At 46.6% G+C, this 25,110-nt stretch overlaps 1 protein-coding gene across 1 annotated transcript in view; it reads left to right on the forward strand.

Annotated features, from left to right (window-relative positions):
• The window catches only part of SLC9A9 (solute carrier family 9 member A9), a 1,718,538-nt gene that overhangs the window by 658,031 nt on the left and 1,035,397 nt on the right, over nucleotides 1-25,110 (forward strand). Inside the window, 2 exon segments of the mRNA XM_063915975.1 lie at nucleotides 5,334-5,472; nucleotides 21,723-21,828. Of these exon segments, the coding sequence (XP_063772045.1) occupies nucleotides 5,334-5,472; nucleotides 21,723-21,828 (245 nt within the window).

Consider the following 25,110-nt stretch of genomic DNA (forward strand, 5'->3'; position numbering starts at 1 on the left):
TGCAATAGAGAAAAAATAGACACATTCTGATTGGTTGCTATGAGCAACATCACCACTTTTCATTTTTAACCTTTATTAAATTTACCCCACCGTGTGTTCAACCCCGATAATATGTTAATAATGCGTTTTAAAGCATTGTAACAGTGTCTGCTTTACAATCTCTAAAATGAAGTTGTAAATCCGACACTGTTAAAACGCTTTATATCGCATTAACATGTCGGCATCCTGGGTTTGACCACACAGTATCTCTGTTATAATTTTTGACATTTTATTTGACAATCTCTAATACCCAACCCCATGGAAACATGCACCAGTAATTGCTGAAGCTAGTTGACAGTATAGGAAACACAGGTATGGTCACAATTTGGTCACTCACTATTATTGTCGCTGTCTTACGCGATGGCCAGTGAAATCTGGTTTGGTACCTATAGTTGCTTTTGTTGATCTAGTGTCTTGTTCTGTATCTTCCCAACTAAAGACATCTCTTGAGTGACCTGATCAGCAGTCATGTTTACAGAAATGGGATGATATACTGTATATATGATGCTCACTAACCTGGCCATTTGGTGTCTGCCAACAGGTTGCGGGTCCAGACTAGACAAAGCATATAGCTTCTCATTGTGAGAGAACATACAGGTATAAACAGCAACAAGGCCATATCAGAATTTAGTCATGCTAGCTCTCTATGTCCCTGTTTATGTACAGATGTGTCCCCATTCTAAGGACAAACTGGGGCTGTGAAGCAGCCCTGGCAAGGAAGTGCCTCGCGGCACGCCCCCATCTGTTTACAGCTTCGCTCTTTGTGTGACCATCCTGGCCCATTCAGCCATCTGCCTTTTTAGCATTTTCCAGAAGTGCCAGATGGTCAGTCTGGCCTAACAAAAAAGGAAGAATAGCGGTGGATGGTTGCGCTGTAAGGATTTATGCAGGCCTGTGGGTAGTCTGGGAGTTCCCTACAAACTCCAAATGGTAAAAATGCACAAAGATTGGTAAAGTGACTTCTCCCACTTAGCGCTAATCCAATGCTACACTTTTTGCAGGAACTCCTATTTTCTCAATAAAATGTAATGTACCGGCTTGATGTGAATAAAATATGAATTTTAATACTACACAATGATTAAAAGTGAGACAATAACAGAACCCAACATGGGAAACAGAGTCCTACCAAGATGATAATCGGAGCCGCAGGTGTTATGAATGCAAGGTATTTCCCGGGAACAATACCCTGCATGTGGCTCCATCAGGCGTGTTCCCCAGTGGTCCCTTTCACAGTCAAGGATGTCCAGAAGCACAGGAAAGTACTGGAAAGCAGGTGCCGATGCGTTTCGGGACATCAAGGTCCCTTTTTCAAGGCTGTATGATACAGCCTTGAAGAAAGGGACTTTGATGTCCCGAAACGCATCGGCACCAGCTTTCCAGCACTTTCCTGTGCTTCTGGACATCCTTGACTGTGAAAGGGACCACTGGGGAACACGCCTGATGTAGCCACATGCAGGGTATTGTTCCCGGGAAATACCTTGCATTCATAACACCTGCGGCTCCGATTATCATCTTGGTAGGACTCTGTTTCCCATGTTGGGTTCTGTTATTGTCTCACTTTTAATCATTGTGTAGTATTAAAATTCATATTTTATTCACATCAAGCCGGTACATTACATTTTATTGAGAAAATAGGAGTTCCTGCAAAAAGTGTAGCATTGGATTAGCGCTAAGTGGGAGGAGTCACTTTACCAATTTTTGGTCAGTCTGGCCTGCCTCATCATACACTGTGGTTTCTGTTGCGCCAAACAGCCCCTCTTCATGTGCCCGGTCCCAGGTGACTCACCTGTGCAGAGTAACTTTCTTGCTTAAAATGTGAGTATTATTACCATAAATAAAACATCTGGAAGTGATAAAGCTACATTGCTAGATTACACTAACATGACTGAGTCAGAATCTGTATATGAAGTACTACGATGCAGACTGCAACTTTTTCTCATGTCAAGTTTTGTTGTGCTTCATCTGCAACTTTGTACGTGTTCAGTGTCTCTTGTACACTTTGGGGGTCATTCCGAGTTGATCGCTAGCTGCATTTGTTTGCAGCGCAGCGATCAGGCTAAAAAACGGCAGTTCTGCGCATGCGTATGCGGCACAATGCGCACACGCGACGTACGGGCACAATGAGTGATGTAGTTTTGCACATGGTCTAGCGATGCATTTCAGTCGCACTGGTTGCCGCAGAGTGATTGACATGAAGTGGGCGTTTCTGGGTGGCAACTGACCATTTTAACGGAGTGTTTGGGAAAACGCAGGCGTGCCAGAAAAAATGCAGGCGTGGATGGGCGAACGCAGGGCGGGTGTGTGACGTCAAATCCGGAACTGAATAGGCTGAAGTGATCGCAAGCGTTGAGTAGGTTTTGAGCTACCCTGAAACTACACAAAATTTTTTGCATGCGCTCTGCGATGCATTCGTTCGCACTTCTGCTAAGCTAAAATACACTCCCAGTGGGCGGCAGCATAGCGTTTGCATGGCTGCTAAAAACTGCTAGCGATCGATCAACTCGGAATGACCCCCTTTTGAGTGAGGTTTTGCTGCATTTGTGATACAAATAAGAGGTTGGCTTAACTTAAAATTTAATGATGCTAATAGTCAGTGGCGGATCCAGGGGGGGGCACTCGTGCCCGTGCCCCCCCTGTCATTTGTGGCCCCATCCGCCCCCCCCCCCCGCTTGTGTCACTGAGACACGCTTCCGCTCAGTCCGGCGGCAGCGTGTCTCAGCTGTCAGAAGGAGAGCGCGGCTTTCTGGCGGCGTGTTGCGGATTTCAAACCAGCCGCCGGTTCGTGAGCCAATCAGAGCTCGCGGACCGGCAGCCAATCAGGAGCCGCCGGTCCGCGAGCTCTGATTGGCTCACGAACTGGCGGCTAGTTTGCAGTCCTACACGCCGCCAGACATAGCCGCGCTCTCCTCCTGACACCCTCAGAGCCAGCCGGGCAGAGAAGCAGCAGCAGCAGCGGTAAGCAGCTCCAGAACTGCTGTTGGGGCATTTGTATACCTGCTGTGGGGGCATTTGTATACCTGCTGTGGGGGCATTTGTATACCTGCTGTGGGGGCATTTGTATACCTGGCACTGTGAGGGCAATTGTATACCTGGCACTGTGGGGGCAATTGTTTACCTGGCACTGTGAGGGCAATTGTTTACCTGGCACTGTAGGGGCATTTGTATACCTGACACTGTGGGGGCATTTTTGGATCTGGCACTGCGGGGGCATTTTTGGATCTGGCACTGTGGGGGCATTTGTGGATCTGGCACTGTGGGGGCATTTGTGGATCTGGCACTGTGGGGGCAATTGTGGATCTGGCACTGTGGGGGCAATTGTGGATTTGGCACTGTGGGGGCAATTGTGGATTTGGCACTGCATAATTCTGGGCATATGTCTGTGTATCACGTCTCATTTTAATTGGCCACACTCACTATATGACTGCGGGCATTACTACAGGCAACATTACTACTGGGGGCAATAGGGGCATTGCATAAGGGGCACCACTACTATGGGGTCTATATAAGGGGCACTACCAGTACAGTGGACATTGCATAATGAGCGCTACAACTGTGGGCATTGTATAAGAAGCGCCACCTCACATGCACCGAAGCCGCACGCAAATGTACTTCCCCTTCCATGGTGCCCCCCCTATCATTTTCTTCTGGATCCGCCCCTGCTAATAGTAATAATGGTTAGTGACTGTGTTAGCTGGGAACCGCTATGTATTCCACATTGCGGCACCATCATTGTGAGATTTTGACATGCTTTAATGGTTTATCAATCAGTTCAGTTAATGCAGTCACCCAAATTTTATGTAAAATCTGTTCCCAGGCGTAACATTGTCAGAAATTTCTCTGTACGGTGCAGGCTCAATCTAGCAGGTCGCTTACATCAGCGCTGTGTGAGGTTAGCGGCCCCCCTCGCTCAGCACACATCACGCTGAGTGCTGAGCGTGGGGGAGAGATGTGTGCGGAGCAGTCTGTGATCGCTCAGCACACATCTGTACCATGCGTACCCCCTGTAGTTTGCAAATGCCATTGAAATAACATTACAGAAGTTTTTTGTAGCCAGCATAATTAACAAAATGTAACTCAGTGTATCAGACTCTTATATACAGCTATTTTGTCCATAAAATTACTGTAATTTGGAGCTTAATATAACTACTTGACAGGACACATATCAATTGATTTACCATAATAATTGCTATTGATGCCAGGGAGGGCCAGATCTGGACAATAGAACCTCTCCACTTTTCTGGACTTCTTATTGCTTTCTGTAGGGTGTCATTGTCTGATGATCACCAGACAATAACTGTTAGTGGGAACATTGGGGGTCATTCCGACCCGATCGCACGCTGCACTTCTTCACAGCGGTGCGATCGGGTCTGAACTGCGCATGCGCAGCGTGCTTTCGCTGGGCAACGATGCCGCGACCGAGGAAAGCAGTCGCAGCGGCGACCGCAAGAAAATTGACAGGAGGAAGGCGTGTCGGGGTGTCGACTGACCATTTTCCGTGAGTGGTCCAGCGAACGCAGGCGTGTCCAGGCGTTTTGAGGGCGGATGTCTGATGTCAAATTCGGGACCTGCATCGCTGGATCCGTCACAAATGGTAAGTAGGTATAGGGCTGGTCTTGGTTTACGTTAAACTTTTTTAGCATAGCAGGGCTGCACAAGCGTTTGCAGCCCTGCTATGCTAAAATATACTCCCCCATAGGTGGCGTCTAGTTGATCACACGGGCAGCAAAAAGTTGCTACGTGCGATCAACTCGGAATGAACTCCCCTCTGTTAAAGGAAGTTGCTAGTGAGTTTATTGAAGGCAGGATGGCCTGTGTTGATATTTCCTCCATCAAGCTTTTGTAGATTTCCAGCCTATGTTTTTTCCTTTACATGTCTGAATTTTTTTCTAGATATTCTCATTCGATGAGGAGTTATCTGAACTGTCAGACTTTACCGTAAGTGACAGGTTGGATACTGAATTATTAGGCCAAGTGTTTCTCTGTCTCCATCTGCCCTTCTCTTTGTAAAGGTTGGTGATCTCTCCACGAGTAGTCATCCTGTTGAAAGCTGAAATGATACAGAGAAAGATCTATAAATGGCCATGTAGCCATACCCTACTGAGCTTTATTTCAGCACACCGTGATCTGCAGAAACGTTCCGTCTTGCAGAGAATTTGTACTGCTTTACTCTAAAATGTTTTTGTCCTTCAGATTTAATGTTTTCCAAGAAATACTGTATTTTCACTCTTGTTTCCAAATGACATCTGTAAGTCTAGTATTAATCTTATCGACATATCTTTTTCTTTTTTTTTTAGCTCTATATCCATTTACAGCCCAAAGGAGAACCCACATGCCTTTGATGCCGCTACATTCTTCCAGTGTGTCGGGAATTTCCTGGGAATATTTGCTGGTTCCTTTGCTATTGGATCAGCTTATGCTGTCGTTACAGCTCTAATATCCTTTTTTGCCTTTGATGTATTCTAAAATGTATACAGTATATGTAAATATTGTTATAATCCTGATAAATACCTTACTAGTAATATATTCATGGTAATTGGAAGGACAGTTTTTTAAGAAAGATGCATGTATTGTTTTTTTTATATTTGACATCCAAAAGTATTGTGACCTCATTATGTATGGGTGTAGCTTTGGAGGATGGAAGTGTGGTTTAGTTGGATCGCAAATTAGTTTGGGATGATTATTGGGCACATGGATTTATTTGTCACAATTTTCCACCTTGTCTTACACAGAATTAACTGTAATTAGCAAAAGGTCTTTCCAGCATTCTTATTCTTGATTTATTTTTATTTTTTTAATTACAGCTCCCTTGCTGTATATTTATGGCCCTAAACGGAATGCAGCAGTCCTTGCTGTCTCTATTGAGACTTTGGGTGGGTTGTAATGGTGTCTGAGATCGCCGGAGGTGCAGGATGCCGTCTGATCTTAGGTTTTTTTAAAGAGGCAATCACAAAGAATGGATTTGTCTTGTAAGTTTTTGCCCCTTTAAAAAAAAAGTCCAAGATCATCCGACATTCTTCACCTCCAGCGATCTTGGGTGTCATTACATCCCGCCGTTTAATGTCCTAATACATTTATAACTGTTTAACTGTATAGATAAAAGTCTATTATTTTTTAATTATGGGAACCTCTACACTTGTGCCACATTATCTACATATCTACAGTATACCTAGCTAAATACTGATATTCATATACTGATATTCATGCAGTCATATATAGCTATTGTCAAACTGTTGTCATGCGTACTTAATTAACATAATTTTCTACAATCACATCTCAGTTTTATGTTATTATCACACATTATCTTACTATCTTTTTGCTGTGTTTATAACCTGACAAAATCTTGCAGAATTGATATTTTATAATTGGCATTTTATTATTTCTCTGACGTCCTAGTGGATGCTGGGTACTCCGTAAGGACCATGGGGTATAGACGGGCTCCGCAGGAGACTGGGCACTCTTAAAAGAAAGATTAGGTACTATATCTGGTGTGCACTGGCTCCTCCCTCTATGCCCCTCCTCCAGACCTCAGCTAGTATCTGTGCCTGGCCAGAGCTGGATGCACCCTAGGGGCTCTCCTGAGCTTCCTAGAAAAGAAAGTATTTGTTAGGTTTTTTATTTTCAGTGAGATCTGCTGGCAACAGACTCACTGCTACGTGCGACTGAGGGGAGAGAAGCGAACCTACCTGCTTGCAGCTAGCTTGGGCTTCTAAGGCTACTGGACACCATTAGCTCCAGAGGGATCGAACACAGGCCCAGTCCTCGGTCGTCCGGTCCCGGAGCCGCGCCGCCGTCCCCCTTGCAGAGCCAGAAGAACGAAGAGAAGTTGAAAATCGGCGGCTGAAGACTCCGGTCTTCATTAAGGTAGCGCACAGCACTGCAGCTGTGCGCCATTGCTCCCTTAGCACACCACACACTCCGGTCACTGATGGGTGCAGGGCGCTGGGGAGGGGCGCCCTGGGCAGCAATTAGATTACCTTACTTGGCGAAAAGCACATAATACAGTCTGATAAACTGTATATGTGCATTAACCCCCGCCATTAAAGTACATAAAAGGACAGAAGCCCGCCGCTGAGGGGGTCGGGCCTTCTTCCTCAGCACACCGGCGCCATTTTCTCTTCACAGCTCAGCTGGAAGGAAGCTCCCCAGGCTCTCCCCTGCAGTATCCCTGTACACAAAGGATAAAAAAGAGAGTGGGGGCACATAAATTTAGGCGCAAAACTGTGTATATAAGCTGCTATAGGGGAAAAAATCACTCAGTATAGTGTACATCCCTGTATTATATAGCGCTGGGGTGTGTGCTGGCATACTCTCTCTCTGTCTCTCCAAAGGGCCTGGTGGGGGAACTGTCTTCAAATAGAGCATCCCCTGTGTGTGTGGTGTGTCGGTACGCGTGTGTCGACATGTCTGAGGTAAAAGGCTCCTCTAAGGAGGTGATAGAGCGGATAAGTGTGTGGGAGGGTGTCTCCGTCAACAACGCCGACACCTGTTTGGATATGTGTAAGTGCTGAGGTAAAATTATTGCACAAAAGGTTAGGGAACAGAAAGGAAATCTACCCTGGTCTGTCCCTATGTCACAGAGTCCTTCAGAGTCTCTCTATGTTCACTATCCAAAATAACAAAGTATCGACACGGAGTTTAACTCCACTGTCGACTACGATAATGCAAAGTTACAGCCAAGAGGGCTAAAAGATATTCAATATATGATTATTGGAATAAAAGATGATTTGCATATCACTGATGACTCATCTGTCCCTGACACGAGAGTACAAATGTTAAGGGGAAGAATACTGAGGTAAATTTCCCTCCTCTCATGAGGAAAAAGAGCGGGAATCTCCAGACAAGAGACGGCAGCTTCCCACAAGAGAATTCTCAGGCTGTATCCTTTCCCCACTAGGGCCAGGATGTGTTGAGAATCTTCCCCTTGGGTGTCCTGTTTGCACTAGCTATTCTCAGGGATCCTGCAGATAGTGTGCACATTCTAGTATACTACCCAGACCGGCGATTGTGTCGGCATGGGTTTATAGCGCTGTGGCAGCGTGGACAGGTACCTTATCAGCAGAGATTGAGACCCTAGTATGCATATAAATATTTTAAGATGCTGTCTTAAGTGATAGATATATAATTATAAAGCATGCCCAAAGGGACATGAGTATACTGGGTCCTAGAGACAAAAGCTATGTCGATTTCTGCTTGACGTGTCCTGTAGAATATACATTGGACAGATGATGCCGACTTAAGAGGCATATGGAAGGCTGAGGATTGTGTGGAGAAAGGTTCTCGGGCCTGGTCTCCACAGCTATAGCTGGTAATTCTGATATTTTGCCTTAGGAAAGCACGACATTATTAAATGCAGCTTTTCGAATAAAGAAACAAGAAAGTCTGAGGTGCGTCCTTTCTTGTCAGAGCCGGGGGCAGAGGAAAGAAGCTGTACAACACAGCTAGTCCCCAGGAACAGAAGTCCTCCCCGGCCTCTACAAAAATCCACCGCATGTCGCTGGGGCTCCACAGGCGGAGCTAGGCCCGCTGGGGACACGCCTTCGTAAGTTCAGCCACAAGTGGGTTCACTCCCTGTTAGATCCCTGGGCAATAGAAATTGTATCGCAGGGATACAGGCTGGACTGTGAGAAGATGCCCCCTCACCGAGGACCCGGCGGGCTTCCCCCCAAGAGAGGGAGCCAGTGTTAACTGCAATTCGTAAATTGTATCTTCAACAGGTGGTTGTCAGATTGTGTTTGGTCTGTGTCCCCGGAGGGGGCGCTAGTGGGTCAGTGGAGGTAGGAGGAAAGAGACGAGGAGGTTGTATCACGTTCTTGCGCATGAGCGCAATGGTATTTTATTCAGCAGATAAGTTTAAACAGAAATGCAGCAGAAATAATATATCAGATGAGAAAACACTTGGAATGATAACAAATAGTCTATGGCAATGGATGATAGGTGACTTGAGAAATCATATCCGGAAATATAAAACAACAGAATGAATGTCAATGAAATGATTCTGGTTTGAAAACCAGAGCAGGGTTCTAAAACAGAGAACTAAGGCAGTTGATGGTTATTGCAAACCTGAGCATAAGCAGGAGACCAACTCACAGTGCAGGTGATGAGGCACTGGCAGCAGCAAGCTGTGTCACAGGTGGAGGAATGAACACACCTGGAGTTTAGTCTTCAACTGCAGGCTGAAGCACACAAGGTGGTGATGAGTGTGAAGCCCAATGCAGGTTGCTGGTATTGCTGAGCCTTGAAGTTCCACGGGAGCAAGCAGAATCACCAGGAGTATAAGTTCTTAGCAGAGAACCAGGAACTCAGGAGAAACAGGAGCCGATCCTTTCATGCAGGTTGTCAGAATGACACAAAGTCCAGGATGCCTGTGAGGTGAAACTGTAGCCTCCTATATACCCCATGGTGTGCAGGGATTGGATGGAGGAAAGGACAGTGGGTGCGGCCACGCACCGGATTGGCCGCAGTATACTAGCTGTTTGGAAACTGTCATGGCGGCGCCCACGCCGCGGCCCAGCGGGGACGCGGCGCGCACACGCCCGCTGGCTCAGGAGCGCTCCCAGGACCCTGATGATGTCCCATGGCAGGGGCATAGGCGACAGGTGACCGCAGGGAGCCAGGACGGAGTCCGCAGCGGCGGACGGATGCCAGTCTGGTAAGTCGATTCCTGACAGTACCCCCTCCTTTAGGGGTGGACACCGAACACCCACGTGGTTTGGAGGGATGAGTGCTGTGGAAGACACGGACCAACCTAGGAGCATGGACATCAGATGAATTCACCCAGCTTCTCTCCTCTGGGCCATAACCGAACCAATCGACCAGGTACTGGAGACGTCCATACCGGCAACGAGAGTCCAGAATCTTGTTGATCTCAAATTCCACGCCCCGCTGAGTTCGAACCTTGGGACCTACTGGAAGAGTATTCTGAAAGCGGTTTAGGATTAGAGGTCTGAGGAGAGAAATGTGAAAGGCATTAGAAATACGAAGTGAAGGTGGTAATTTCAACTTGTAAGCCACTGGGTTGATGACACTCTCAATAGGGTAAGGACCAATGAAGCGTGGTGCAAACTTCATGGATGGGACCCTGAGACGAAGGTTGCGGGTTGATAACCAAACCCTGTCCCCCGGTTTCAAATGGGGAACCGCACGTCTCTTGCGGTCGGCGTAGATCTTGTATCGACTGGAGGCTTTTTTGAGGGAAACATGAATTCTTTTCCAAATGGAGGAAAACTGAGTCAGAGCAGTAGTGGCAGCAGGAACATCCATGTGAGGGAGTTCTTGGAATTCAGGTACTCGGGGATGTTGCCCATAGACTGCAAAGAATGGTGTCGTTTCTGTAGCAGTGTGGTAACGAAAGTTATGGGCAAACTCGGCCCATGGGAGCAGATTGAACCAATCATCCTGGGAGGATGTCACATATAACCTTAGAAAAGTCTCAAGTTCTTGATTGACTCTCTCTGTCTGCCCATTCGTCTGAGGATGGTATGATGACGAGAATTTCAATTTTATCTGCATGGCAGAACAGAGGGCCCTCCAAAACCTCGCTACAAACTGTACCCCCCGATCAGATATTATTTCGGAGGGTAAACCGTGTAAACGGAAGATCTCCTGTAGGAAGATCTGGGCAAGTTTCGGGGCAGAAGGGAGACCCTGGAGAGGAACGAAATGAGCCATCTTGGAAAATCTGTCCACTACAACCCAAATAGTGTTATGTCCCTGAGAAGGTGGAAGGTCAGTGATAAAATCCATTGATAGGTGAGACCAAGGACGATTAGGGACAGATAAGGGTTGTAACTGACCTGCTGGAGACTGACGAGGAGTCTTGTGCTGCACACATTTCGGACAGGATGCCACGAAATCCTGGATGTCCACTTTCATCTTCGGCCACCAATATGACGCAGAAAGGAACTTGAATGTCTTCAGGACACCAGGATGACCAGTGAACTTGGATTGGTGGGCCCAAGCTAGCAACTTGGGATGGAGTTCTGGGGAAACAAAAGTCTTACCCGGAGGTGGAGCTGGAGAGACTTGAGAGGCAGCGAAAACCACGGGACTCAGGATGGAATGTGGCACAGAGTCAGATGTTCCCTCTTCTGATTCCATGGACCGGGATAATGCGTCGGCTTTCACATTCTGTGAACCTGGGCGGAAATGAAGCCTAAAATTAAAACGTGAGAAAAACATAGCCCACCTGGACTGGCGAGGGTTAAGGCACTGAGCTGCCTTTAGGTATAGCAGGTTTTTATGATCCGTGAAGATGTTAAACGGATGTTTAGCCCCTTCTAGGAGATATCTCCATTCCTCGAGAGCCAGTTTGATTGCCAGTAACTCTTGATCTCCCACGGAGTAGTTAGCTTCTGCGGGAAGAAACTTGCGAGAAAAGAATCCACAAGGGTGAACTTTCCCATCAGATCCCTTCTGGGAGAGAACAGCTCCAACCCCAACTGTAGAGGCATCTACCTCCAACTCGAACGGCCTGTTGACATCTGGCTGTGACAGCACTGGAGCAGACATAAAGGCTAGCTTGATCTTCCGGAAGGCTGCCAAGGCTTCTTCTGACCAGTTGGAATGATCTGCCCCTTTCCGAGTCAGGTTGGTAATAGGAGCGATGAGAGTGGAGAATCCTCGAATAAATTTTCTATAATAGTTGGCAAAACCCAGGAACCGCTGGATAGATTTGAGGGAGTTTGGAATGGACCAATTGGCAATGGCTTCCAATTTTGCCGGGTCCATCTGAAGATCCGATCCGGAAATTATATACCCCAGGAAGGGTATAGAGGGAACTTCGAAGGTACATTTAGATAATTTCCCGTAGAGACGGTTCTCACGAAGACGTCGGAGAACTTCACAGACTTGTAGGCGATGAGATGGAAGGTCTTGAGAAAAGATAAGAATATCATCTAAGTAAACAACAAGGTACTTATACAGGACATCACGAAAGATCTCGTTCACGAAGTGTTGGAATACTGCTGGAGCATTACTTAACCCAAATGGCATTACCAGGTATTCATAATGGCCATCTCGAGTGTTGAAGGCTGTCTTCCACTCGTCACCACTCCGGATTCTGATGAGATTATAGGCACCGCGGAGATCTAACTTGGTGAAGATGCGAGCCCCCTTAACTCTATCAAAAAGTTCGGTAATAAGTGGTAGAGGATAACTATTCTTGATGGTAATGTCATTGAGACCCCGATAGTCGATGCATGGACGTAATCCACCATCCTTCTTTTTGACGAAGAAGAAACCTGCACCAGCGGGTGATGATGACGGACGGATGAATCCTTTCTGAAGATTCTCTCTGATGTAATTACTCATCGCCTCTGTTTCAGGAACAGACAAAGGGTAGGTGCGCCCCCTGGGTGGCTTCTTGCCAGGAAGGAGATCGATGGGACAATCCCATTCCCTATGGGGCGGCAGGATATCAGCAGCCTTTTCACAGAAGACGTCTGCGAAGTCTTGATAAGCTGCTGGGAGTGTTAGCTGTGACTTTACTTCGGTAGACTTGATGGGACACACTTGGGCTAAGCAGGAATGATGACAGTGTGAACTCCATGAGGTAAGCTGCAACGTTGTCCAGTCGAACTGTGGGTTATGTAGTTGAAGCCAAGGCATGCCCAAGACGATTTCCTGGGTGGCTTGAGGGATGACCAGGAACTTGATCACTTCTGAATGGAGAAATCCAACTCCCAGAACCACTGGGGTAGTTTGATGTGAAATGTTCCCTTTAGAGATTCTACTACCATCCACAGCAGTAATGTATACAGGATAAGAGAGTTCACAGGTAGACAAGCAAAATTTGTTTACCGCAGCTTGGGTGATAAAATTTCCTGCAGCACCGCAGTCCACTAATGCTGACGCAGACTGGAGCCCAACGGAAGTTTCTAGCGTCACTGGAAGAATGAGATCTTGTTGAGAAGGAGCTTGACTGAATGATCCTAACTTGACTCCTCCCTTACAAGTCAGGATCTGGCGTTTCCCGAACGCATCGTGCAGGAGTTAATTTGATGACCCGCAGCAGCACAGTATAGGCAAAGCCTCTCTCGTATTCTTCTTGCCCGCTCCTCAGGGGTTAGGCGGGACCTATTTACCTGCATAGGCTCGTCAGAAGAAGGAGGCTGAAACTGTACAGAAGGTATGAACCTTACTCTGCGAGGCTCACTCCGAGCGCGTTCATTATTGCGTTCGCGGATGCGAGAGTCCAGCTTTATACACAGGGAGATCAAGTCAGACAGTTGAACAGGAATGTCACGGGTTGTCAGTTCGTCCTTGATCCGATCCGAAAGTCCGTGCCAGAAGGTTGCTACCAGAGCTTGGTTGTTCCATTGGACTTCTGCAGCCAACGTCTGGAACTGGATGACATATTGTCCCATGCTTCGGTTACCTTGACGAAGTTGGATCAGGTCTGCCGAAGCTGATGTTGCACGACCAGGCTCGTCAAAGATCCGTCTAAAGGTTGACACGAAGTCTGAGTAGTTATTGATCAGAGGGTCAGCACGTTCCCACAGAGGAGACACCCAATTCAGAGCAGATCCAGAGAGCAAGGAAATGATGTAGGCAACCTTGGACCTTGGTGTAGGAAAGTTATGTGGTAATAACTCAAACTGTATTTCGCACTGATTAAGAAACCCGCGACATAATTTAGGACTGCCATCATATTTGCTCGGCACGGGCAGGTGCAGACGTGACACTGGAGCTGATGCAGCCGACATAGAAGAACTTACAGCACTGGCAGGTGCTGGGGTAACAGTAGGTGAGAGTACACTTGGCAGGGACTGCTGCAGTGTATCCAATCGGGAGGACATCCCTTGTAGAAAGTGAAGCATCTGCTGCTGCGCAACCTCTTGACCATCCAGACGGGAGACCAGATTTTGCAAGGCCTCTGACCCCACACTCCGTCCACCATCCGAGTCCATCGATCCTGGACTTACTGTCAGATTGTGTTTGGTCTGTGTCCCCGGAGGGGGCGCTAGTGGGTCAGTGGAGGTAGGAGGAAAGAGACGAGGAGGTTGTATCACGTTCTTGCGCATGAGCGCAATGGTATTTTATTCAGCAGATAAGTTTAAACAGAAATGCAGCAGAAATAATATATCAGATGAGAAAACACTTGGAATGATAACAAATAGTCTATGGCAATGGATGATAGGTGACTTGAGAAATCATATCCGGAAATATAAAACAACAGAATGAATGTCAATGAAATGATTCTGGTTTGAAAACCAGAGCAGGGTTCTAAAACAGAGAACTAAGGCAGTTGATGGTTATTGCAAACCTGAGCATAAGCAGGAGACCAACTCACAGTGCAGGTGATGAGGCACTGGCAGCAGCAAGCTGTGTCACAGGTGGAGGAATGAACACACCTGGAGTTTAGTCTTCAACTGCAGGCTGAAGCACACAAGGTGGTGATGAGTGTGAAGCCCAATGCAGGTTGCTGGTATTGCTGAGCCTTGAAGTTCCACGGGAGCAAGCAGAATCACCAGGAGTATAAGTTCTTAGCAGAGAACCAGGAACTCAGGAGAAACAGGAGCCGATCCTTTCATGCAGGTTGTCAGAATGACACAAAGTCCAGGATGCCTGTGAGGTGAAACTGTAGCCTCCTATATACCCCATGGTGTGCAGGGATTGGATGGAGGAAAGGACAGTGGGTGCGGCCACGCACCGGATTGGCCGCAGTATACTAGCTGTTTGGAAACTGTCATGGCGGCGCCCACGCCGCGGCCCAGCGGGGACGCGGCGCGCACACGCCCGCTGGCTCAGGAGCGCTCCCAGGACCCTGATGATGTCCCATGGCAGGGGCATAGGCGACAGGTGACCGCAGGGAGCCAGGACGGAGTCCGCAGCGGCGGACGGATGCCAGTCTGGTAAGTCGATTCCTGACAGTGGTGGTCAAGGGTCCCCTCCTTCAACAAGAGGGTGTTATTATTCGACCATGTTATAATCCCGAAACCAGACGGTTCGGTTAGACCCATATTGAATTAAAATCCCTGAACATATACCTGAAAAGGTTCAGGTTCAAGATGGAATCGCTAAGAGCGGTCATTGCAAGCCTGAAGTGAATCGGGACATAAGGGATGCATACCTTCGTGTCCCCATTTATCCACCTCATCAGGCGTACCTCAGAATTGCGGTACGGGATTGTCATTACCAATTTCACCAAGGTAATGGCGGATATGATGGTGCTCCTGCGGAAGCAAGGTGTCACTATTATCACATACTTGGATGATCTCCCCATAAAAGCTAGATCAAGAGAGCAGTTGCTGGACAGCGTATCACCTTCTCTGGAAGTGAAACGGCAACACGACTGGATTCTATATATTCCGAAGTCGGAGTTGGTTCCTACAGCTCATCTGCCTCGCCTAGGCATGATTCTAGACACAGACCAGAAGAGGGTTTATCTCCCGATAGAGAGAGCTCAGGAGCTCATGACACTGGTCAGGAATCTATTGAAAACCAAAACAGGTGTCAGTGCTTCACTGCACTCGAGTCCTGGGAAGGATGATGGCATCATACGAGGCCATCCCCTTCGGCTGGTTCCATGCAAGGACAATGGAACTTACTGGACAAGTGGTCCGGATCACATCTTCAGATGCACCGGTTAATCACCCTATCCCCCAGGGCCAGGGTGTCTCTCCTGTGGTGGCTGCGGAGTGCTCACCTTCTCGAGGGCCGCAGATTCGGCATTCAGGACTGGGTCCTGGTGACCACGGATGCAAGCCTCCGAGGGTGGGGGGCAGTTACACAGGGAAGAAAATTCCAAGGTTTGTGGTCAAGCCAACAGACTTGCCTTCACATCAATATCCTGGAACTAAGGGCCATATACAACGCCCTAAGTCAAGCGGAGTTCCTGCTTCGCGACCAACCGGTTCTGATCCAGTCAGACCGCAGGGGCTCATGTAAACCGCCAGGGCGGCACAAGGAGCAGGGTGGCGAGGGTAGAAGCCACCAGAATTCTTCGCTGGGCGGAGAATCAAGTAAGCGCACTGTCAGCAGTGTTCATTCCGGGAGTGGACACGACCTCCACCCGGGAAAGTGGTGACTTCATCAGGAAGTCTTCACGCAGTTTTGCAAATTGATGGAAACTGCCTCAGGTGGACTACATGGCGTCCCACCTCAATAAAAAGATAAAAAAGGTTTTACGCTGGGTCAAGGGACTCTCAGGCGATAGCTGTGGTCGCACTAGTAACACCGTGGGTGTTCCAGTCGGTCTATATATTCCCTCCTCTTCCTCTCAAACCCAAGGGCTGAGAATTGTAATAAACGGGGGAGTGTGAACAATATTCTTTGCTCCGGATTGGCCAAGAAGGACTCGGTACCCGGAACTGCAAGAAATGCTCTCAGAGGACCCATGGCCTCTGCCTCTCAGTCAGGACATGTTGCAACAGGGACTCTGTCTGATCCAAGACTTACCGCGGCTGCGTTGGACAGTATGGCGGTTGAACGCCGGATCCTAGCGGAAAAGGGCATTCCGGATGCAGTTATTCCTACGCTGATAAAGGCTAGGAAAGACGTGACAGCAAGACTTTTTCACTGTATATGGCGAAAATAGGTTGCTTGGTGTGTGGCCGGGAAGGCCCTACAGAGGAATTCCAGGGGGGTCGATTCCTGCACTTCCTACAGTCAGGAGTGACTATGGGCCTAAAATTAGAATCCATAAAGGCCAAGATTTCGGCCCTATCCCTTTTTCTATCAAAAAGAACTGGCTTCACTGCCTGAAGTTCGGACGTTGTTACAGGGGTGCTGCATATTCAGCCCCTTTTGTGCCTCCAGTGGCACCTTGGGATCTTAACGTGTGTTGGATTCCTAAAATCCCACTGGTTTGAGCCACTTAAGACCGTGGAGCTAAAATATCTCACGTGGAAAGTGGTCATGCTTTTGGCCTTAGCTTGGACTAGGCGTGTGTCAGAATTGGCGGCTTTGTCATGTAAAAGCCCATATCTGATCTTCCATATGGAAAGGGCAGAATGGAGGACTCGTCCCCAATTTCTCCCTAAGGTGGTATCATCGTTTCATTTGAACCAACCTATTGTGGTGCCTGCGGCTACTAGGGACTTGGAGGATTCCAAGTTGCTGGACGTAGTCCGGGCCCTGAAACTTTATGTTTCCAGGACGGCTAGAGTCAGAAAAACTGACTCGCTATTTATCCTGCATGCACCCAACAAGCTGGGTGCTCCTGCTTCAAAGCAGACTATTGCTCGCTGGATCTGTAGCACGATTCAGCTTGCACATTCTGCGGCTGGACTGCCGCATCCTAAATCAGTAAAAGCCCATTCCACGAGGAAGGTGGGCTCTTCTTGGGCGGCTGCCCGAGGGGTCTCGGCTTTACAACTTTGCCGAGCTGCTACTTGGTTGGGTTCAAACACTTTTGCAAAATTCTACAAGTTTGATACCCTGGCTGAGGAGGACCTTAAGTTTGCTCATTCGGTGCTGCAGAGTCATCCGCACTCTCCCGCCCGTTTGGGAGCTTTGGTATAATCCCCATGGTCCTTACGGAGTACCCAGCATCCACTAGGACGTCAGAGAAAATAAGAATTTACTCACCGGTAATTCTATTTCTCGTAGTCCGTAGTGGATGCTGGGAGCCCGTCCCAAGTGCGGACTCTCTGCAATACATGTATATAGTTATTGCTTAACTAAAGGGTTATTGTATGAGCCATCTGTTGAGAGAGGCTCAGTTATTGCTCATACTGTTAACTGGGTATAGTTATCACGAGTTGTACGGTGTGATTGGTGTGGCTGGTATGAGTCTTACCCTGGATTCCAAATCCTTTCCTAATAATGTCAGCTCTTCCGGGCACAGTTTCCCTAACTGAGGTCTGGAGGAGGGGCATAGAGGGAGGCGCCAGTGCACACCAGATATAGTACCTAATCTTTCTTTTAAGAGTGCCCAGTCTCCTGCGGAGCCCGTCTATACCCCATGGTCCTTACGGAGTACCCAGCATCCACTACGGACTACGAGAAATAGAATTACCGGTGAGTAAATTCTTATTATTTTCTGTACAACTACTACTGTATATTTCATTAGTTGCTATATTGTTATATTGATAATTTTTGTCCCCACGTCTATTATTATGACTATTGTTTTTGCTATTTTAGCTTGGTGTGGATGAACAGATCAAAGTCCAGTCAATAGGTGAAAAACATATGGTCAACAGTTTATATGTCAACAGGTGCAAAAGGTCCTCATGAAAAAGGTAGGCAGTACAAAAGGTCGATGGTAAAAATGTCAACATGAACATGGTCAACATAAAAAAAGTTGACACAAGTTCTTTGCGGATTTTTGGGTGTCATTTTGTATGTTTAACCATATGTGACCCAAATTAGTAGAAACATGTACCTTTCGGGCAAGGTGACTTGCTCCACTCTGCTTGCCACAAGGTTGCTAAAGGTAATAGATATTGAAATAAGCAAAAGTTGGGGGAAAAAAGCATGAAACCCCCCAAAAAACATATGCTGACCTTATGTGTGTCATCCATTGTCATGGCAGCCTTTTGAACCTGTCGACCTATTGTACTGTCTACCTTTTGCCTGTTGACCATATGACCGACCTATTGACTGTCGATCTGTCATCCGCCACCCATTTTTGCTATGTATGTTTTTGGTTCATACATTGTAGAGTGCTGTAATTTGTATTCTACATAACCCTAATCTTAAGTTTGTACTTGTTTTTTTTTATTATTAGACTTTTACATTTTTTACATTACTACCAGCGCGTGTATTTTGTTCTACATTTTGTTTCTTATGTAATTATCTCTTGAATTACCACTTGAATCACTGAAAATTTTTGTTTAGAGTATACCAGTGGTCCAGTACCAAATAAAATGATCTTTGGTAAATGTGATAGGCAAAATAGTTCTGGTGTAGATGGCCAAATCAGGCAGTCTGATAAAAAATGCCCTTAAAATATTATTTTTCAGTCATTGATGGATGTGACAGATCTGGCCTTCTTGACTTGTCTTGACAGCTATCTGTGGACTGTCAGACTTGGATTCCAGTTACACAGTGTTGGTAAGCGGTGACACATATGAACAAATATCTATGGGCTCTGTCGCTTGCAAGTGACAACCATGTGTGTATTTTAAACTAATTGTAACTACTGAATCTGTACCCTACTGTTTCGAAAAAAGTGTTGTACTGTCATTAATTTGTAAGACATTGCTCAAAATATGCCACAAAAAAAAGTTTCTTTCAGTAGTTACAACTCTAACTGCATTTATTGACACAGTAAAGATAACAGCAAGAACTTACAACATTCCTCCCAACCAGTAGCGGCATCAGAGGTGGGGCTGCAGTGCAGTCCAACATTAAAATAAGGGAGCCACAGCAGCTGCTGCCAGTGACTCCCGGCCAGCAATATTTGGCAGCGTTGGGGGGATGGCTTTAGATCGCATTATTAACTTGTCAGCGAATCGGGGGTTGACCACACATTGGGTTAAATTTACTAAGGTTCTAAAAATTAAAAATGGTGATGGACTGCGCTGCACCCCACATCTGAAGCCACTACTGCTCCCAACTGCCCATTTTCACAGGGAGAGTCCCGCTTTTTGGGCTACAGTCAGTGCCGGTGCGAGGTTTCGTGTCACCCTAGGCAAAACTTCAGCCTACTCCCCCCTTCCCCCCCCCCCCACATACACACAGGTGGCATCTTATAAGTACACCTGCCGCTTGCTTGCATGGAATACATCAATACCCTTTTTTTTTAATTGCATTATTTTTGTTATCTAAATATAAATAAATGAGGGCAGTCAGGAAACATCTTTTTTATGTGTGTAAATTGTGTCCAGTTCTATGAGTCCCACTTAGGGGTTAATCCAATTAGCCACGATGATATCACAGGAGCAAATCATCACGGCAGCGGGCGCACTTTACAGCGGACCGAACTCGCTGAAAAGTGCTCGCTGCCCCATACGGTAATGAGCAATTTTGTGCGAATCCAGACTGGGTACTGTTGCCGGAGTTTAAACGCCGTGGCAACGGCACTTCGCAGCTAACTGGATTTACCCCTGGATTGTCTGTTCTTATAGCTGCACAAAGAATGTATTTTACAATATTCTCCTTAAGTATTAGTGATTTAATGCCTAATTCAGCAGTTTTTACTGTGTGATTTATACTGAATTAGACACCATATATGCCTTAAATTTGATTATTTATGTGAGCATATTCGATTGGGTGTGCAAATTTTGCGTTAAAAATTACCACGGCTATCGCAACCTTTTTTTTCATTGCCGCAGGTATGGAAAACCTTGATACCTGTGGTATCCAATTGAAAAAAAACTTGTGGTAATATTTACAGCAAAAATGCATGGGGGAATTTTTTTTTTTTTTTTAAATCAGGCTGTACTTTCCCCACCCCAAAATAAATGAATAAAGAAAACATTGCTGCCCTCTCCTTGCTGACTCAGCTCCGTTTGATCCAATAATCAGATGGATGGATGGCCAGTCTGTCACATGCTGCTGTGACAGGAGAGACTTGGAGCTTCCTGGGAGCTCCTAGAGTGCTGGGCAAGCCCCCATTGTAATGAGAAAAGAGGGTGTGGCATGTATCCTGGGACTGCATTCGAGAATGTTGGAAGGTGTGCTTACAATATTATAGAAGCTATCACAAGGTCTGTGTGTGGGTGTGTACGCTGCTCAGCAATTCAGATGGAAACAAGTGCACAGCAAGATCCTGCAAATGAGTGATAGAAGTCCAACTGATACTTACTATGGTGAATCCATCTGAACTCCTGAGCAGTGTACACACACATAGGCCCTCATTCCGAGTTGATCGCTCGCAAGGCGATTTTAGCAGAGTTACACACGCTAAGCCGCCGCCTACTGGGAGTGAATCTTAGCTTCTTAAAATTGCGACCGATGTATTCGCAATATTGCGATTACTAACTACTTAGCAGTTTCAGAGTAGCTTCAGACTTACTCTGCCTGTGCGATCAGTTCAGTGCTTGTCGTTCCTGGTTTGACGTCACAAACACACCCAGCGTTCGCCCAGACACTCCCCCGTTTCCCCGGCCACTCCTGCGTTTTTTCCGGAAACGGTAGCGTTTTTTCCCGCACGCCCATAAAACGGCCTGTTTCCGCCCAGTAACACCCATTTCCTGTCAATCACATTACGATCGCCGGAGCGATGAAAAAGCCGTGAGTAAAAATACTATCTCCATTGTAAAATTACTTGGCGCAGTCGCAGTGCGAATCTTGCGCATGCGTACTAAGCGGAATTTCACTGCGATGCGATGAAAAATACCGAGCGATCAACTCGGAATGAGGGCCATAGACAGTACTTGCATAGCAGTTGTAAAAGTAAGATTTCAGCACTGAACAGAAACTGATATAGGAAACCAGGCACACAGAAATGAAAACTATCACTGCCACAGACAAGAACAAATACTGCCAATACTGCAAAGATATTGCCAATGCTTTGCTGAGCTGCCAACTACTGCACTCAGGGAGCAAAGCCACAGCAGTAGCAAAGCCATAGCGCAATATATGAGACAGTAAACTGTTGTTATTGGCTCTGAGGTACAATCTCTTTATGCTTTGATGACAATTATTGTTTTATTTGTATACAGATGTCCACATTTTGCATTCTCTGGAATTGCTTGTTTTTATTACCAATCCCGCATGAGCTTGTTAGAGAAAAGTATCCATTTTTTAAATATTCCAGTGTTTAAGATGTTTTTTCCTTAATAAGTTTTGGTTACTTGACAAAATTCACTAAGTTGTGCGAGTTCCCTATGTTGGAGATGGGACTGTTTTTCCTGTTGTCATGGAGCGCCTTCCTATCTGCAGAAGCAGCTGGACTCACAGGTACTGTAGGCTTCATATAAAGACAAACACCTGTTTTTCATCTTTTTTATTTTCTTTTATAAATTAACAAACATTCTTAATTTAAAATAATAGATATTATTTATGAGCCAATTCAAAAGATTGAATTGTGAATCCGAGAGCTGGAAGTAGGCCCGGAGTCAAGTATTGCTCTATATTGTAAACACTTAAGTTACGGTTTTGCCTTGTAAGTGTTTGCCATTTTAAAAAATGGCTGAGATTGGACAGGTCTCGGACACCAGTGCATCCCGCCGTGCATGTCTTTTCTAGTTGGTGAGGACCCGAAAAAGTGAGTGCAGTCCCTGACGTTGGAGTGTTGTAAATGTGAAATTTTTTGTATGCTGTATACATTTTGGGGCACCATATAAATCAGTTAATAATAATAATAATAATAATAATAATAATACACCTTCTTCTGCTTTAAATCTTTTCACACAGTTCATACAAAATTGAATTTATTATTTTGCTGTGTTTAAAAAGAACCCGCCCCACCAAACCACTTTGCTTTCTGGCCGGATCGTACATTGCCAGAATGGCTAGACTAACCTCTAATCTGTGGCATGTGCTTCATGTGTTTTCCTGTACACTGTAAAGTCTGTCAGGACTCTTACCCTTTAACAGCCTTGTTTTGGTCTTAAGGATTTGTACCAAATATAAAGCGCTTTGGATTATGCTGCCATCATAAAATTAAATGATGATGATGATGATGATGTTGATTTATTTATTTTCATCTTTCCTTCTCCTTTTCGTTTCCTAAAGCTGGGTACACGCTGGCCTATATATCGGCCGTTCTATTGAACGACCGATACATCGCTGGGCCGTAAGCCAGTGTGTAACAACAATATTTCTGTGAACGCCGTTGTTCACAGACATATCGCGTCGGCCCTGCTGCACACACGATGACCAATATATCTATAGATATATTGTTGTATCATTGTGTTTGTATGGGTGGTCAGCCGACCTCCTGTACACATGCTGCAGAGCCCGCTGGTGATTGACGGCTCAACTGGACGGGCGCATGTAAATGCCCGCCCAGTTTGTGACATCAGTCATGACGGATCGAGAAGTGTGTATGCACAACACACTGCCCTATCTGAATATAGATCTACAGTATCTGCAGATCCATTGATTTATATCTATCTGTATGTACCCAGCATTAGTCCCCTAGTCCTCACACCTCTCTCCTTTCCCATTTATTGTGTTATGCTGTTTGTTTCACTGTCATTTCCACAAAAATGTTCGGGACTTCCCGCCAGACTCGGAAACCAGAACGAGGCAAAACGTCATCATCCCGCTGTCGGATTCTCGTAGGTTTTTCATTCCATATAAAGAGCCGCACATCTCCGCCATTTTCACTCCGGACTTGGAGAGTGAGGGAGACAGACCTATGTCACTCTGTGGGTGGTGGCGTCGGGTGTTGTCAGTGTGTGCTCTGTAGAGAAACTGCTCCAGTCACTGTGATGTACCTGTGCTGTTAGAAGTGCTGTCCTGGCTGTCACTGGTGTTTCATGTGCTGTTACGGGTGCTGCAACTGTACATGGGTGTTGTACATGTTGTACAGGGGCTGGGGCACTGTCCTCCTGTATGCTGTAAAAATTCAGGGGTGCAGTTGTTCAAATAAAAGCACATTGGTCCTGTATGCTGTGAAAATACAGGGGTGCTGTCTCAGTCTTGTATGCTGTAAAAATTCAGGGGTGCTTCTGTTGTTCAAATAAAAGCACACTGGTCCTGTATGCTGTAAAAATATAGGGTGCTGCTGTTAAAATAATTTCTCTGACGTCCTAAGTGGATGCTGGGGACTCCGTCAGGACCATGGGGATTAGCGGCTCCGCAGGAGACAGGGCACAAAAGTAAAAGCTTTAGGATCAGGTGGTGTGCACTGGCTCCTCCCCCTATGACCCTCCTCCAAGCCTCAGTTAGATTTTTGTGCCCGGCCGAGAAGGGTGCAATCTAGGTGGCTCTCCTAAAGAGCTGCTTAGAGTAAAAGTTTTGTTAGGTTTTTTTATTTTCAGTGAGTCCTGCTGGCAACAGGCTCACTGCATCGAGGGACTTAGGGGAGAGAAGTGAACTCACCTGCGTGCAGGATGGATTGGCTTCTTAGGCTACTGGACACCATTAGCTCCAGAGGGAGTCGGAACACAGGTCTCACCCTGGGGTTCGTCCCGGAGCCGCGCCGCCGACCCCCTTGCAGATGCCGAAAAGTGAAGAGGTCCAGAAACCGGCGGCAGAAGACTTTTCAGTCTTCATAAGGTAGCGCACAGCACTGCAGCTGTGCGCCATTGTTGTCAGCACACTTCATAGCAGCGGTCACTGAGGGTGCAGGGCGCTGGGGGGGGCGCCCTGGGCAGCAATGATAGTACCTTATTCTGGCTAAAAATACATCACATATAGCCCCTGGGGGCTATATGGATGTATTTAACCCCTGCCAGGTCTCAGAAAAACGGGAGAAGAAGCCCGCCAAAAAGGGGGCGGGGCCTATTCTCCTCAGCACACAGCGCCATTTTCCCTCACAGAAATGCTGGTGGGAAGGCTCCCAGGCTCTCCCCTGCACTGCACTACAGAAACAGGGTTAAAACAGAGAGGGGGGGCACTTATTTGGCGATATGACTATATATATATTAAAATGCTATAAGGGAAAAACACTTATATAAAGGTTGTCCCTGTATAATTATAGCGTTGTTGGTGTGTGCTGGCAAACTCTCCCTCTGTCTCCCCAAAGGGCTAGTGGGGTCCTGTCCTCTATCAGAGCATTCCCTGTGTGTGTGCTGTGTGTCGGTACGTGTGTGTCGACATGTATGAGGACAATGTTGGTGAGGAGGCGGAGCAATTGCCTGTAATGGTGATGTCACTCTCTAGGGAGTCGACACCGGAATGGATGGCTTATTCAAGGAATTACGTGATAATGTCAACAGAGACGGCCGGCAAACAAAATAGTACCTGTCCAGGCGTCTCAAACACCGTCAGGGGCTTTAAAACGCCCATTTACCTCAGTCGGTCGACACAGACACAGACACGGACACTGATTTCAGTGTCGACGGTGAAGAAACAAACGTATTTTCCTTTAGGGCCACACGTTACTTGTTAAGGGCAATGAAGGAGGTGTTACATATTTCTGATACTACAAGTACCACAAAAAAGGGTATTATGTGGGGTGTGAAAAAACTACCTGTAGTTTTTCCTGAATCAGATAAATTAAATGAAGTGTGTGATGATGCGTGGGTTTCCCCCGATAGAAAATTATTGGCGGTATACCCTCTCCCGCCA

This window comes from Pseudophryne corroboree, chromosome 4 (genome assembly GCF_028390025.1).
Source record: "Pseudophryne corroboree isolate aPseCor3 chromosome 4, aPseCor3.hap2, whole genome shotgun sequence".
Taxonomy (NCBI): domain Eukaryota; kingdom Metazoa; phylum Chordata; class Amphibia; order Anura; family Myobatrachidae; genus Pseudophryne; species Pseudophryne corroboree.